The sequence below is a fragment of the Panthera tigris genome, chromosome E3 (genome assembly GCF_018350195.1).
Source record: "Panthera tigris isolate Pti1 chromosome E3, P.tigris_Pti1_mat1.1, whole genome shotgun sequence".
In the NCBI taxonomy this organism is placed as follows: Eukaryota; Metazoa; Chordata; class Mammalia; order Carnivora; family Felidae; genus Panthera; species Panthera tigris.
This window is the reverse complement of record NC_056675.1, coordinates 25,045,542-25,062,826: the sequence shown is the minus strand read 5'-3', so window position 1 is coordinate 25,062,826 and position 17,285 is coordinate 25,045,542. Positions and strand designations below refer to the sequence as shown.

The 17,285-nt window shown below is 35.9% G+C and overlaps 1 protein-coding gene across 4 annotated transcripts in view; it reads left to right on the top strand.

The window, feature by feature from the left end:
• REXO5 (RNA exonuclease 5) overlaps window positions 1-17,285 on the top strand; it is a 43,912-nt gene that overhangs the window by 8,666 nt on the left and 17,961 nt on the right. For all 4 annotated transcript variants that reach the window (XM_042971711.1, XM_042971713.1, XM_015538373.2 and 1 more), the window contains 8 exons: window positions 1,006-1,149; window positions 5,150-5,238; window positions 6,475-6,590; window positions 7,685-7,823; window positions 7,974-8,068; window positions 9,069-9,171; window positions 10,582-10,685; window positions 11,419-11,539. In XM_042971711.1, coding sequence (XP_042827645.1) covers window positions 1,006-1,149; window positions 5,150-5,238; window positions 6,475-6,590; window positions 7,685-7,823; window positions 7,974-8,068; window positions 9,069-9,171; window positions 10,582-10,685; window positions 11,419-11,539 — 911 coding nt within the window. The remainder of the gene's footprint in view (window positions 1-1,005; window positions 1,150-5,149; window positions 5,239-6,474; window positions 6,591-7,684; window positions 7,824-7,973; window positions 8,069-9,068; window positions 9,172-10,581; window positions 10,686-11,418; window positions 11,540-17,285) is intronic.

Below are 17,285 nucleotides of genomic sequence, written 5' to 3'. Positions count from 1 at the left end.
CAAATCGCCTTTTCTGTTGGTACTGTTTTTTTCTAAGGTAACAGCCCTGAATTTTAGAATTACTTTTCTTTTGGCTCCTTATACTCAGTCTGCATGACTCATTTCTCATTTCTCTCTCTTCTCCATTTTCCCCATATCTTTGAGGTTGATCTTTCTTAAAGTTATGGTTGTGCCATTTCCCATCTTAGGAATTTGCTGTTACTCTCCATTACGTACTGAATTATGGACTAAAGCCCAATCTCTTGTGCCAGGCATTTGCACTGCTCTACAATTCATTTTTATATTCCTCTCAACTGTTTCCTACACTACTGTCCTATTTAAAGGATGCATTTAAACTAGAAAGCCACCAGGAAACCAGGTGCCCTTTCAAGGCATCTATCTTCTCTGCTTTCTGTTTTCTCATAACTGGTCAATTCTCTGTATTTCCTGATTTGATTCTGGAAGCAAGCAATCTGATCAGCTTAGCCAGTTACCATTATCCCTTTTGAACATGTCTTGACAAGGAATATCAAGTTGCTGGTCTGCTTGTAGATATGTCACTCTAAAGCCAGGTTCCCACTCTCAGTCCAGTCAGTGACTACTCTTGCTTAAAGAACAGGCTGATGCTTGAGTAAGTGGCTAGGAGTGGAGTAGATTTAGGTAGAATGCGCTGTTAGGAGTGGCAAGCACTGTGATGGACAGGTGTAGTACACCAACTATCTGAATTCTGCCTTTTCTTCAAGACTCAGCTAATCTTTTCCTCTGTTGAACCATCTCTGACCACCCCAACCAGTGTATTCTTCCTTTCATTTTTATAGCTTTTATTATTATAATTCATTTCAGACTTACATTCTCTTTGTTTTCCTATAACTATATCAGTACAAGCTCCTTTGAGTTGAAGCTGGGTCTTAATACATCTTTTGATCTTCACTGTGCTTACCCTACACAAGGTTAAGAAATATGTCCTCTGAGGTCTCTTAAACACATATTCTGACAATGTGTATTTGTCCTTTTATTTTTTTTCAGGGTCTTTACCTTCTTCCAGTTCAAAAGTCAGCATCAGCCTGCAGAATGACCCTATTATTCAAAAATATGGCTCTAAGAAAGTGGGCTTAACCAGATGCCTTCTCACAAAGGAGGAAATGAAAACATTTCATTTTCCATTACAAGGTTGGTTTAGACTTAATCTGATGTTGGTAACAATGTAAAAATATTTAGTAGTTTATTTAAAAATACTACTGTTGAGGGGCGCCTGGGTGGCTCAGTCGGTTAAGCGGCCGACTTCGGCTCAGGTCATGATCTCACGGTCAGTGAGTTCAAGCCCCGCGTTGGGCTCTGTGCTGACAGCTCAGAGCCTGGAGCCTGTTTCACATTCTGTGTCTCCCTCTCTCTGACCCTCCCCCGTTCATGCTCTGTCTTTCTCTGTCTCAAAAATAAATAAACGTTAAAAAAAAAATTTTTTTTTTAAATACTACTGTTGAAAGTTCCGGTTTTTTGGCTGCTTTCCAAATGACTTAGTCCATCTTCTATTAATAAGGAAACACTTTAAGTACAGTGTTTCCTAGAGTATAGGATGTGCAGTACATAAACATGACCTTAAATATCATTGAAATATTCTGTGAGAAAGTTACTCCTTTTTCATTTTTCTTTCATTCCTTCTTAGTATATTAAAAATAAGTCAATATGTTTTTAACACTTCTTTGATATTTCTAATTCTCCTCCCACTCCACCATACCCCATTTTCATTTTCGTCAGTGAAGATCTGGGCTCAGAGCCTTGGTCAGTTATGTAACAGGAGTTTATGAAAAACGCTTTAATTTTATTTTGTTACCTCTTAATCATAGCAGTGATGTTAAGTTTCCTTTAAAAACAAAAACAGCTCGGGGCGTCTGTGTGGCTCAGTCGGTTAAGTGTCCAACTTCGGCTCAGGTCATGATCTCACGGTTCGTGAGTTCAAGCCCCGTATCAGGCTCTGTGCTGATAGCTCGGAGCCTGGAGCCAGCTTCTGTTTCTGTGTCTCCCTCTCTCTCTGCCCCTCCCCCATTTGTGCTCTGTCTCTCTCTGCCTTTCAAAAATGAATAAATGTTAAAAAAAAAAAATTAAAAAAAAAAACAAAAACAGCTCTATTTAGATATAGAGTTAAACTACCATACAGTTCACCCATGTAAGATACCATTCAATAGTTTAGTATATTTGCACAGTTTTACAACCATCACCACAATCAATTTTAGGATACTTTCATCACCCCAAAAGAAACCCTGCACTATTATTTTTCACACAACACTACCTTAGCTCCTAGGCCTTCACTACTTTCTGTCTATACATTTATTGATTGTGGATATCTCCTATAAATGAAATTGAACAATATGTGGTCTTTTGTAACTGGCTTCTTTCACTTAGTTTTCAGGTTCACCCACATTGTAGCTTGTATCAGTACTTCCATTTCCTCTTCTTTTTTTTAATTTCTTTTTATTTTTAAATTTAATTTTAGTAAGATTAAATATAATTTAGTTTTGGGGGGGTGCCTGCCTGGCTCAGGTGGAAGAGCATGTGACTCTTTTTTTCTTTTTTTTTTTTTTAACATATATTTATTTATATTGAGATAGAGCAGGTGCATACATGTGCAAGCAGGGAAGGGGCAGAGAGGGAGGGAGGAAGAGAGAGACTCCCAAGCAGGCTCCACACTGTCAGCATAGAGCCTGATGCAGGGCTCAATCCCATGAACTGTGAGATCATGACCTGAGCCGAAATCAAGAGTTGAACGCTTAACTGACTGAGCTACCCAGGTGCCCCGAGCACGAGACTCTTGATCACAAGGTTGTGATTTCAACCCATTGAGTGTAGAGATTACATAAATATTAAAATTGTATATGTATATATGTGTATATGTACATATATGTGTATGTATATTTATACACACGTATATATATGTAAAATATATACACATACACACATACATGTTCATATATATTATTTAGTTTTCAAATAATATGCATGGTACCATCCATATCTTGTAGTTTATCCTACTTATTATAACACTTATACTTTCATTTTTTACACTTGATCTTAGCCAAAAGGCCGAGAAGCGATATATACTTTCATTTTTTTAAGATTTAAGAAGCAAGGGTGCTTGGGTGGCTCAGTTGGTTAAGCGTTTGACTCTTGATTTTGGCTCAGGTCAGGATCTCACAGTCATGAAATCAAGCCCTGAGTCGGGCTCTGTGCTGGGTGTGGAGCCTGCTTGAGATTCTCTTTCTCTCCCTCTGCTGCTACCCACTTGTGTGCATGTGCGCATGCTTTCTCTCTGTCTCTCAAAACAAAAAAATTAAAAGATTTAACCAGCAATAATTTTATTTTTTTTGTTGAAGTATAGTTGACACACAATGTTACATTAGTTTGAGGTGTAGAACATAGTGATTAGGCAGCTCTGTAATTAATGCTGTTCTCATTAAGTGTAGCTGCCCTCTGCCACCTTCATTTATTTTCATTCAAATGATATTCTATATATGGATATACAACATGTTATCCATTCATTAGTTGATGGACATTTGGGTTCTTTCCACTTTTTGGCTCTTAGGAATAATGCTGCTATGAACATTCAGTACAAGTTTTTGTGTGGACATAATGTTTTCATTTTAGGAGAGTATATACCTAGGAGTAGAATTTCTGGGTCATATGGTAACTCTGTTTAACCTTTTGAAGAACTCTGAGGTTGTTTTCCAAAGCAGCTGCACTATTTTACGTTCCCTTCAGCAATGTATAAAGGTTCCAGTTTCAGGGTGTCTGGATGGCTCAGTAAATTAAGCATCCAACTACGGCTTAAGTCATGATCTCGCGGCCCTGGAGTTTGAGCCCCATGTCGAGCTCTGTGCTAACAGCTCAGAGCTTGGAGCCAGCTTCAGATTCTGTGCCTTCCTCTCTCTGTGCCCCTCCCCCAGTTGCACTCTGTCTCTCTCTGAAAAATAAATAAACATTAAAAAACATTTAATAAAAAATAAAGGTTTTAGTTCCTGCACATCCATACCAACAGTTGTTATTCTGTCTTTTTGATTATATCCATTATAGTGGTGTAAAGCAGTATCTCGTGATTTTGATTTATATTTCTCTGATGGCTGATGATATTGAACAGCTTTTCATATGCTATCTATAAAATGGAGTTAATAGTTCACATATCATGGATTGCCATGGGGATTAAATGAGTTAATGTACAGAAAAGTGCTTAGCATGGTGCCTGGCACATGATGCTTTTAAGAAGTTATTTTTTGTTATTATTGCTACTAATAAAATAGATAATATCTGGGCAGCAAGTATAAAGTCTCCCAAATTTGGGGATGCTTCTCTTTTCTGGTCTAGATCATATTTAATTATTTTAATTGTAACTAGTTGGAAATTTTAAGGTACCATGATACAGAAACTAGTCAGAGTCTCTCAGACTCCTCTGTTTCTTGTCATACAAGATCTAGGTATTTTTATTTTTTTAGCCTCTGTCTGAAGGTAGGAATCTTTGTTGGTTCAAACACTTTGGGGCCTCTTAGCTGAACATGCCTGGTTATTGACACCTGGTTAGGGTACACGATGGAGTGGGTGCCTTAAGCCTATAGCTCTGGGCCTCTGTAGAGAATTTTCACTCTATGATTCCAGAAAAATGCAGGCATCTCAGAGAAGTCTCAAGGGTAGAGTTCGGTCCGTGGGTGCACATGATGAATGTCACTCTGCCTACAGTAAAATCCTTTTAGATCTCTAGTATGGTGGAATCTTATTGTTACTTTTTCTTTATTTAGGAAAGAAAGATGCCACATGCAATTATTGCATACTTTGTTTATCCTCCCTCAATGCCTAACATGAAAATGTCCATTGACTTTGGATTTAGCCAAATTTTAGTTAAAATCTCTGTTCTCATAAGAAGGAAAAATTGTTATATGATAATTGCCAAGAAGTCCAGGCCCTAGTATCCCCTATAACAGCAGCCTGTATTTCCCCAGAATATAAAAAAATTAGTGGATGGAGAAAGACTAGAGGACAGACGTTGTCTCTTTTTGTATTTCGAGTGTCTAACATAGAGAAGGTGCCCAGCAAATACAGTATTTCAGTTTTCCCTGGGTGAATGAATCTGAGTGATGTTTACCATCTCTAGTTTTAAAGGCAAATATTTTATTTCTTTTCCTTCTAGGTTTTCCGGACTGTGAAAACTTTGTACCTACCAAATGTCATGGTTCTATAACAGACAACAGTCCTCTCTTTGGACTTAACTGTGAAATGGTAAGTACTACTTTTGATGTTTCAACTGGAGTGTTACAAACTAGAGTAGAAGATGATTTCTTGAGTCTAATGTACCAGTGAATCAGTCCATTTCATTCCAGTATTCAGTTTAAATAATTGAAATTAGGCACTTTTACTCACATTTTAGAAAACTTAGATATATGCTCCAGGATGAAGAATAAATATCACTTAAGTTTTCTAACTAGTTGTTATGTTTAACCAGATCTCTATACATTACCAGAAGTTTACTCCTTCTGTCTTTTGAACAAGTATTTTGTTCCCCTAAGGATTGCCTCAGCTACCACTGGTTTGGCTTAGTGTTACACATTTAAGATCAGAAGTAGGATTTGTCTCAAGCTCCCTTTGTGTTTCACTTTGTCTAATTAGTAAGTCTCCTTTCAAAGACAGGGCATCCTCTCTCACTTAGTACTCAGGTAACAGTCTCTCATTTCTGAACAAAGTGGCCAAGAGCTAAAATTTTAGAGTCTCATATCAGGGTGTGTATATGCTGGCCTTGCCTGTTAATGGCTTTGTCAGCTTGGACAAATCCCTAACCTCTCTCAGTCTCAGCTTCTCTTTGAAGTGGGGATAATAACAGAGGTACCTCATTGGGTTATTATGAGGTGGTATGTATAGAATGCTTAGTATTGCATGAGATGATAATAGAGCATGCTAATTAAAATTACTAGTGCTATCCAGGGGCCCCTGGGTGGCTCAGTCAGTTGAGTGTCTGTCTTCAGCTCAGTCATGATCTCGTGGTTTGTAGGTTCGAGCCCCACATCAGGCTTTGTGCTGACAGCTCAGAGCCTGGAGCCTGCTTCGGATTCTATGTCTCCCTCTCTGTCTGCCCCTCCCCCGGTTGCGCTCTGTGTCTCTCTCAAAAATACATAAACGTTAGGAAATTTTTTTTTAAATTACTAGTGGTACTCAGCTAATACTGGAATGTAAAACACTCAATAAATGGTAAAATGATGGCTGATGTATTATTTCCATCCATCTTCCTTGAGCACATCCTTTTCAGAGCAATTAAACTGAATCGGTTACCTTAGATGAAAGGTTCAGCAGTCTGCCCAGCTTTAATTTCATTCATTCTGGATTCTCTAGTTAGCAAAAGGCTGTGCCATTGTCGTTGGGTCCCCAGTAGGTTATAGTCGACAGCAGTTGATGTAGTCTGAATAATGAGAGGAAGCAAGAGCTTCCACCGTTCAGCAGTCTGACTCTGGCCTGGTCTTTCAGTGCCTCACATCCAAGGGGAGGGAGCTAACACGCATCTCACTGGTTGCTGAAGGAGGCTGCTGTGTTATGGATGAACTTGTTAAACCTGACAACAAGGTTCTGGACTACCTTACCAGGTATTTTTCACCTTGCCTTCTGCTCTCCCTTGAACTGGCAGACTAGAGTGGAATGTGAAAACACGAATAGTTTGTAGTTTCTGTTTAGTTAGGTATTATCTACATCTATATTATGAAAGACAAAGCTGGGGTACCACAGGTGTAAATTTTAATACTGAAATTGCACAATGTCTGTATATAGCTCTTAACCCTTCTTGCTCTCTAATCTTCCTGTGACCTTAAGGAAGCACAATATTTTCCTTGTCTAGAGTCTCCGGTTGTAATCATGATCTAGCAACTGCCAAACAGCTGGAACTTTGCTGTCTAATAAGACCTCATGTGAAAAACCTGCATATCATTATTTATCAAAGGCTTTTAGAGCTTAAGCTGCCTTGACCTTGAAAACCAATACAAAACTAAGAAATTTGAAGCTCAAAAATTTTTGTCTGCCTTTTTAAGGATTATCATGCAGTTTTAGAATATACATTTTATCATGATTAGGCAAAAAAAGCTAGTAAAGCATTACTCTTTTTTGCCCACTGAAGTTGCATCTATAAATTGATGCTTACTTAGGCACAGAGAGGCCATGATAGTGATAAAGATTGTCCTATTAGGAGGCATGATAATTAGTATCATCAGTCATTTGTGGCAAAGATGTATGTATAAGTTTGTTTGTCACAGTATTTCAAATATATGGGAACATATGATAGTAGAGGATTGATTAAAATATGTGAAATCCATATAATGGAATACTCTGTGACCATTTAAAAGGATGTGTTAAAATAGGTTAATTGATGTGAAAACTTGTTAATGATATATAGTAAATGATAAAATCATGTTATAAAGTAATATGCATTATGATTGAATTTTTATAAATGAAATATATACATGAATATGTATCAAAAGTATGAAAGGATATTTACTAAAATGTAAAAAGTGATCTCTGGGTGGTAAGATTATTGGTCATTTTAAGTTTCCTCTTTGTTTATTTGTATTTTCAGCCTTTTTACAGTTAGCACATATTAATTTTTAAAAATCCTCTTTTTGAAATGACTTTTCAAGGAGGAAACCTTATTAATATCCTGACCTGTCCATTTCTCTTTTTTCATTGAAAGCTTTTCAGGAATTACAAAGAAGATTCTTAACCCAGTGACAACCAAACTCAAAGATGTACAGAGACAGTTAAAAGCACTGCTTCCTCCTGATGCTGTGTTAGTGGGCCATTCATTAGGCTTGGATCTCAGGGCGCTAAAAGTGAGTATCTGATTTAGAACTTAGTTTTTCCAGTTTATATGCCTGTTCCACTCATCTCAAATCTAGAGTCTTGGGTTCTTCTGTCCCCCAGCCCAGTTGTTTTTTACTTTAGCATAGGATGCTACTCATTCTATTCTCTTTCCTCCTCAGATGATACATCCATATGTTATTGATACATCATTGCTTTATGTCAGAGAGCAGGGCAGAAGATTTAAGCTAAAGTTCTTAGCCAAAGCTATTTTGGGGTAGGTTGTTTGCATCTTATAATATTGTCCTGATAAGTCACATATAAGTTAACATATACTATCTTATTTAATGCAAATGGCAAAATTGAGGATCTCTGCTCTTCTTCTTAGTCTGTAGACATTATTCTTTTCATTTCTTATGAATCCTGGGATGCTAATTCCAGAGAAGTATGACTAACAAATGGAAAAATCATGGGAATACAAAAAGGGGTTTACATTCACAGCTGAGGTTTAATGGATAGATCGGGACAGGGAGGGGCAGAAAAGTTAATCAGAATTTGAAAACATAATGTTCCTATATTAAATGTACAAGCACATGTGTACAAAGATGTTCATTATAGTATGGTTTAAAATAGCCAAAAACCCTGCAAATATTCTGTAGTACTGGTTAAATAAATTACATTTATCTGTATTATTGAATACTTCATTATTGTTAAGAGAACGTGATGAATCTATATATGTGCTAGTAAGAAAAACTCTTAAGATATTACTGAGGATAAAATGGAGATGCAGAACAAGATCTGTATATCCCCAGATATCAATATGATATAGATTAGATTTAGATGTATCTATAGACACAAATATATATACTTTTTAAAGGTTTTTAAAAATGAATCAGAAAAGATGTATGGACCTATAAATACATATAGACACTTGCATGCAAATAAAACATTTCTGAAAGTTAACTTTAAAAAATGGTTACATCAAAAAAATGAGACAAGGGGTTGGCTGGGGCATGGTCAGAGATTTTATTGGGTAGCCTAATGTCCAGATAATATGCTTGCTGTAAACAGAGCCATTTCTGATTGGTGTATATCGTCAGTCCTCTCACTCCTGGTACTCTCATGGCACTTAGGAATAAAGGAATCTTGATTGTTACGATGAAATCTGATTATCAGATTGCTGAAATTTTACATATAACCAGAATATTTGAGGTAGCTGAAAGAACCTGTCGTTAAAAAATGGTCCCAGGTATGTCAATTTTATCTTGACTTTCCAGGAAGGATATACAGTGTCCAGATAGGCTTGGTCATGATGCCACAGAAGATGCTAGAACAACCCTTGAATTGGCTCGGTATTTCCTTAAGTATGGCCCAAGGAAGGTTAGTATCTTTGACCTGTGTGTTTACTTTTCTTAAAATTATGAGACTAGAACAGATAGTCACAGACTGCCATCCCCTGTTGTTACCTTTCTTTACAAAGATAGGAGTGTAATTCAAGCTGAGCATTCAGAATTAAGGCCTATATTACTAGCATAATGTAGTAGGTAAGTATGTGGTCTCTGAAGTTGGACTTAATCTGTTTTTAAATATAGGATAGAGGCCCCTGGCTGGCTCATTCAGTAGAGCACATGACTCTTGATCTCAGGGTTGTGAGTTTGAGCCCCATGTTGAGTGTAGATATTACATAAAAATAAAATCTTAACGGGCACCTCAGTGGCTCAGTCTGTTAAGTGTCCGACTCTTGATGTCAGCTCAGGTCTTGATCTCAGGGTTGTAAGTTCAAGCCCTGCAATTGGGTCAGTTTCTTTGAACAACTTTAGTTTCTACACCTGTAAAATGGGAACACATTTCTCTAGTTTGTTGTTGGTGGTAAGTGAAATATCTTTTATAAAGCTGTTAATATAGTGTCTTGAATATATTAAGCACCATAATGTGGTGTTGATCGTTGTATGTTGATAATTGTAATAATTAAAAAATCGACATAGGCTTTTGTTCCTTTGGGGTGAGAGGAGCTTACCATTTTTTCAGTAGCAATTCAGTGGGTGCTAAGTTAGAATAGCACATAAGGGAGACATTGAAGAAGACACAGTTTCTGACAGGCCTTATTACAATACATTCTAACCTATTAGATTGTCCCATTGCATATGTTCTATCATGACTGCACTATGAAATAAATTGTAGTCCATTTAGAGCCATGAACATCCAGAATAGTATTTTGTGTCACGGTGGTAGAAAGACATTCTAAAATATCTTATTGGACATATAAATAATAGTTTGTATCTCACTCTCTACATCACAACTCCCAAGTGGTCTCCCCTCTTTATGGAAGAATAATAAACTGATTTTGTATTAAACCAATAAAAGGTCTTTTTTGATGTTGCTGTAAAAGCCATTCTTTTATCATTTACAAAAGTTGCATGTTCATAAAGAAGTAAATTTTAAATGACTGACTCCATGGGGTCAGTGATGAGTCAAAATTGCCATCCCTTTTTACTTAGCCCTACTTGGCCCTTTTCTGTATTCATATAACAACACCAACAGCTGGTAACAGATTGCCATTCTTGGCTAAGCAGCCAGAAACAATCTGGTAACTATTGAAGCCAGCCTGGGTCTGTGGCAATGACAAAGCCACTGTCTGCAGAAGCAAAGAACACCACTTGAATGGGTTTTTCTTGGATGTTTTGTTGTTGTTTTTTTTTTTTTTTTTTTTTTTTTTTGCTGTTTTGTTTTTTTAAACCTCAAATGCTTTGCAGGAAATTAGATGGTTTTTACTACTTTATTTTCTTAAAGATTGCAGAACTAAATCTGGAGGCACTAGCTAGTCACCAAGAATTGCTAGCAGCAGGCCAAGGGCCAAGAAATACAGCAGAAGTAGTTCAGCAGTCAAACACAAGGTAATATTTTTCAGATCTAAACAAGAACAAAGAGTATATGGTTTCTGACATACAAAACTTGGAGTTTTTTGTTTGTTAAGTCTATTGAAAAATGTTTACCAATAGTATGAGTAACAGAAATTCTTCCATCACAAAAACCATGGAGGGAAAAATACCACCTTCTACCCTAAATAGCATCTATTATTATTATTTTCTAAATCTCGTGACTGCTATTAAAATAACTGTCTCACCAAAAAAAAAAAAAAAAAAAAAAAGATATTGAAATGAACTAAGTAGCATTAGGGGAGATGATAGACTTGTGGGTATTTCAATTTCAACAATCACCGATAGCCTTGAGGTATTGCCCAGGTTAGAGGAAAACGAAAAACAGGTTCAGAAGGAGTTTGTCACCACACCATAATAAATGTATCAGATCCTTAGAGTATAACCTAAACACTGAGAATTTTTGTTTATCCTTCCTTCCCTTAAATATAGAGCACTACTGTCCAATATGATTTCTACAGTGATGGAATTGTTGTATTATCTCTGCTGTCCAGTAAGGTCCACACAGTACAGTACATGTGATTAATGCAATTGAGGAACTGAATTGTAAACTTATTTAATACTAATTAATTTTAAGTAAAATAGCCACATGTTGCTAGTGGCTCCCTTATTTGACAGTACAAGTATAGAGAAATAACTGAGGTTAGGGAAAATGGTGGTTCTTAATTTGATCTCTTCAACTTCTTTACAGTGTTTTGGAATGCTTGGACTTAATGGGTCAGAAACTCCTTTTCTTGACCCGGGAAGCAGAAACTAGTGAACTTTCTTCTTCCAGAAACTGTCAAACTATTAAGTGCCTTACAAATAAAGAGGTGAGTGACCTCCTTTCTCTTTGAAGGTTGTGTTCCGGTTGCCCCACAGGAGCAGGACTGTCAGCTGACAGTGTCTGCTTGCCGAGCCCACCTTCGGCATTGTACACCACTTCGTATTTCTGGTCTTTTTCTGGTTTATAGAGATGTTTATCTTAGTTTTTAACCTGACTGTATTTTTTGGGTTGTCTCTTATATTTTTTTCTGTTATTGCTGTATGTGTAAAGTAGAAGGGATATATCACAACATGAATTTAAATCATCTTGTTCAGAAGACCTATATATATATTTTTTTTCAATTTTATTTGGAAAGAGTTTTGTAAACTTAGAGAAGATTTACGTGAATGTTGGTCTATACCTTCTAACTGGATTCATCTTCTGTTAGCACTTTGTCCCATTTGCTCTGTGTGTGTATATGCTGGCATGCTTATCCTCTCTTGCTATTTCTTTCTACCTCTTTCTATATGACATTTTAATTTTGAAACTATTTGAGTGTAAGTTGTGTATATCATGGCCCTTCCCCCCTCTATACTTCAATGTATATTTCCTGAAAACAGAAATATTCTCTTACATAACCATAATAAACTTCAGTAAATTTAATATTAACACAGTACCTTTCTCTATTTTAATCTGTATTTCAGTGTTTTTAGCTGACCCAATAATGCCTTTTAGCATTTCTTTTCCCTTCCAGGGCCACATACTGCATTTAGTTGTCCTATCTTTTTAGTTTCCCTTAATCTGAATACATCCCTCAACCTTTCTTTTTTCATGGCAGTGGTGGTTTTTAAGTAATACGTGTTGCATACCACCTCACCCAGAATGTTCCTCAATTATGAGTTCGTGTGGTGTTTCCCCATGATTAGACACAGGTTATGCATTCTTTGCCAGACTACTTATAAGTCATGTTTACTTTCCAGGGTATCATATCAGAGGCACATGTTGCCCATCTGTCGTTTCTTTTGTGCTGTTTATTTTGATGACCTTAGCAAGATGTTGTCTGCTATCTCCACTGTAGATTTACTAATTTTGTCCCTTACTTCTAATAAGTAATATGAGGAGATACTTTTTTGAAAAACTGATGATTCTTAACCTGTTGTACAGTGGTTTCCAACTCTAGCATTTCCTTCATACTTACTAGTTGTTACTCAGCATTCCATAAGCAAGAGTCCTCCCTTTACCTTATTTATTTATTTATTTATTTATTTATTCATTCAGTGTGGACTCACAGATTCCAGTTTAGTTCAGGACTCATAGATTCCTGTTTAATTATAAATTATAATTTATGATTTTACTACATTGTTTTGGTTTTCAGACTTCCCAGATTTAGCTAATGGTAGCCCCTTCAAAGTGGCTTCTTTGTCCTTGTGACATGCACCCATAATTTTTTTTTTTTTTTTAGCACTTTTTGTTACAAGATACTTAGTTTCATCATGATATTAGAAACCAAGATCTGGGCATTGGGTATGCATATTGCTACTGGGGTGTCTTTGTTTCTAGACCCTTAAAGCAGACAACAGGAAATAAATGCATATAGATATACATACATGTGTGTGCACACACACACACATGTAAATATAAGTGTATATATATATGTATATATATATATATATGTATATACATATACACACACACATATATATGTATACACATACACATATTTTAGAAATCATGTGTCTATATGAATACCTTTAATTTCAGCCTTTTCATATAGGGGTGTTCCTTGATTTTCCTCATTCTATATTTTAATCTCCCTTTATCCAGTGTGGGAACATTGGCTCCCAACAACATCAACATTTACTCATTGCTCAAACCTAAACTATGTCCAAAATAGTTGTAGAATTGTTGCACCCAAATCACTGTAGAATTAGTTAAGAATTTGAAGTTCAGTCTCTTCCTTATCCTTCACCCCATTTACAACTGAATATTGGGTGTTCAGTTGGAATATTTTTCATTTATAAGTTACTTGGTTTTTCTCACCTACAGGTTAGCTGTATTTTAAAATATAGTTTGGTTCAATTGTTTCATTTTGCTTTCAGTTTTAGGCTTTTTTCCCTCTTGAATCTTTATTGATTTATTTTTGGGATCTGTAGAACATTAATGTGCCTCCCAAGGCAAAACTACCAAAAAGTATATACTCAGAGAAGTAGAATTCCCTTACATATCTCTGTTACCTAATCCTTCCCACTACCTCATGTAAGTAAATAACTTTGTTATTTTCTCATTTATACTTCACTCCCCCCCCCCTTTTTTTTGTAAAGAAAAGCAAATATTTCTCTTTATTACACAGAAGTTAACATACTGTATAAGCTCTTTTGCAGTTGGCTCTTTCTTCTTAACAATATATCCTAGAAATCATATCAATTTGTTGAGGATCTTCTTTATTCTTTATTATAGCTACACCATACTCCAGTGTGTTTATGTACCATAGTTTTATTTCTCCTTTTCCAATTCTCATGTCCCTAATTTTTTTTTTTTCTAAATGCTTTGGCTAATGCAGCCAGAACAGTGTTAGGTGAGGTCATTGATTTGCAACTGTTTAGTTTCCATTTAATAATTAGGTATCTTCCTGAGATCTATTACTGACTTCTTAAATTATCTGTCATCCAAGAATGTACTTTCAATTACTTGAATCCTTTTAAATTTATTGAGAGGTGGAATCTCCCAACTATAACTGTGGATTTGTATGTATACTCTTGGAGTCTTATTAATTTTTGCTTTGTGTATAATGAAGCTTTGCTATTAGACCCATAAACATTATGCATTATGTCTTCCTGATGAATTGGCCCCTTTATCATTACAAATAGGCCTTTATCCCCAGAAGCATTTTCTATTCTGACTTATACTTTGTCTAATATTAATATAGCCCCTCCTGCTTCCTTTTGATTACTGTTGTCATGGTACATATTTTTTATTTTGCATTAGTCTATTTGTATCTTTATATTTAAAGTGGGTTTTTTTGGGGTCCCTGGGTGGCTGGCTCAGTATCTGACTCTAGATTTTGGCTCAGATCATGATCCCAGGGTCATGGGATCGAGCCCTGCATCAATCCCAGCTGAGCATGGAGCCAGCTTAAGAACCTCTCTCTCTAAAAAATAAGTAAATAAGTAAATAAATAAGTTAAGAAATCTATGTTTAAAAAAAATAAAACAATAAAGTGGGTTTCTTGTAATAATCAATTAGGCTTTGCTTTTTTGTTCAATCCAGTAATTGTTTCTGTTTAAGTGGTGTAGTAGGGTTATTTGCATTTAATATGACTATTGATATTGTTAGGTTTAAATCTCTTATTGTGCTGTGTTTTCTAGTTGTCCCATCTCTTTTTTTTTTCCTATTTCTTCTTTTTCCTCTGAGTTAATGTGGTATTTTTTATGATCATTTTATCTCTTTTGGCAGTGTATTAACTATGACTCTCTGTTGTGTTATTTTAGTGGTTGCTTTAGGATTTATAGTATATCTTTAACTTGTCACAATTTACCTTAAGTGATCTTCTACTACTCAACATACAAGAACCTTATAATTGTATATTTGCATTTTCCCCTCCTGGCATGATGCTGTTGTTGTCATCATTCATTTTACTTCTACATGTTATTATTTTACTTTAAATAGTTATTTTTATTTATGTTTAATGTTTGTTTATTTTTGAGAGAGAGTACAAGCAAGGAAGGGGCAGAGAGAGAGACACAGAATCTGAAGCAAGCTCTAGGCGCTGACCTGTCAGCACAGAGCCCGATGCAGGGCTCAAACTCAACAAGCCATGAGATCATGACCTGAGCTGAAGTTGGACACTTAACCGACTAAGCCACCCAGTGCCCCTAAATAGTTATTTTTTAAAGGGATTTTAATTTTTTGAGAAACTCCTATAGTGTTCACTCACCATAGTGGTTGCGGCATTTTACACTCCTGCCAACAGAGTTCATAAGAGTTCCAACTTTTCCACAGCTCTGCCAACACTTTTACTTTTTTTATTAGTAGCCATCCTAATGGGTATGAAGTTATAGCTCATTGTATCTTATAATTAGTGATGTTGAACATTTTTTCTTTTGTCACTTGTATATAATCTTCTAAGAAATGTCTATTGAAGTCCCATTTAAAAAAAATTTTTTTTTAACATTTATTTATTTTTGGGAGATGGAGAAAGATAGAGCATGAGTGGGGGAGTAGCAGAGAGAGAAGGAGACACAGAATCTGAAGCAGGCTCCATGCTCCAAGCTGTCCACACAGGGCCTGATGCGGGGCTCAACCTCACAGACCGCGCAAGATCATGACCTGAGCTGAAGTAGGACACCTAACCGACTGAGCCATCCAGGTGCCCCTTGAAGTCCCAGTTTTTAATTGTTTTTTTTTGTTGTTAACATTTTAGGATTTTTTTTTAATGTTTATTTATATTTGAGAGAGAGAGAGCATGAGCGGTAGAGACAATCTGAAGCAGGCTCCAGGCTGTGAGTTGTCAGCACAGAGCCTGATGTGGGGCTCGAACTCACAAGCTGTAAGATCATGACCTGAGCTGAAGTCGGACGCTCAACCAACTGAACCACCCAGGTGCCCCTACGTGTGCGCGCGCATGTGTGTATGTATGTATATACATATATATGTATACGTATACATATATACATATGTACATATACATATATACATATGTGTGTGTGTGTGTGTGTATATATATATATATATATCTCCAATATGTTTACTTCCCCATCAGATACATGATTCGCAAACATTTTCTCATTCCATAGGTTGCCTTTTCACTCTGCTGATTGTGTGTTTTAAGGAACTAAGTAGTCCCATTTGTCTATTTTTGCTTTTGTGGCCTGTGCTTTTGATGTTATACCCAGGAAATCATTGACAAATCCATTATTATGAAACTTTCCTCTATGTTTTCTTCTAGGAGTTTTATAGTTCTGGACCTTACTTTGGGTGTTTAATCCATTTTAAGTTAATTTTTATAGATGGTGTAAGGCAAGGTTCCAACTTCCCTCCTTAGCATATGGATATCCAGTTTTCCCAGTACCATTTTGTTAGACTATATACTTTTGTCAAAGATCATTTGACCATATACTCAAGGTTTTACTTCTGAATTCTATTCTGTTCCATTGTTCTAGATGTCTGTCTTTATGCCAGTGCCATGTCCCTCTTTTCCTCTCTACTGTCTTCCTTTGTTTCCTTTGTGATTTTTTTTTGTAGTGACATATTTTGATATCTTTATCATTTCCTTTTGTGTATATTCTATAAATATTTTGTTTATAGTTATTACAACTACCTAAAACATCTTAAAGCTTAATTTCAGTTGCATACAAAAACTCTACTTTTATAAGCTCCACTCTCCCCATTTTATGTTATCGATGTTATAAATTGCACCTTTATGTAAAAGATGTAGCATAGGGAATATAGCCAATGATATTGTATTAGCATTGTACAGTGATAAATGTAGTGAGTGTAGCATAATGTATAGAGATGTTGAATCACTTATGTTGTACACCTGAAATTAATGTAACATTGTATGTCAGCTATATTCAAATTAAAAAATTAAAATAAAAAAACAGGAAAAGTTACCAATAAGAGTTTCAAAATGATTAAGTGAATGCATTTAATAATTAGTCAATCACATCTATATAGATTACATATTCATTAACATAGGAATAGTTATTTTTTCATGTTTTTGTCACTTAAATTTTGAATAAGAATTAAAAGTGAATTGATACACCAAGATTACCTTAATAGAGGTCACTGTATTTGACCACGTGTTTGCCTTTACT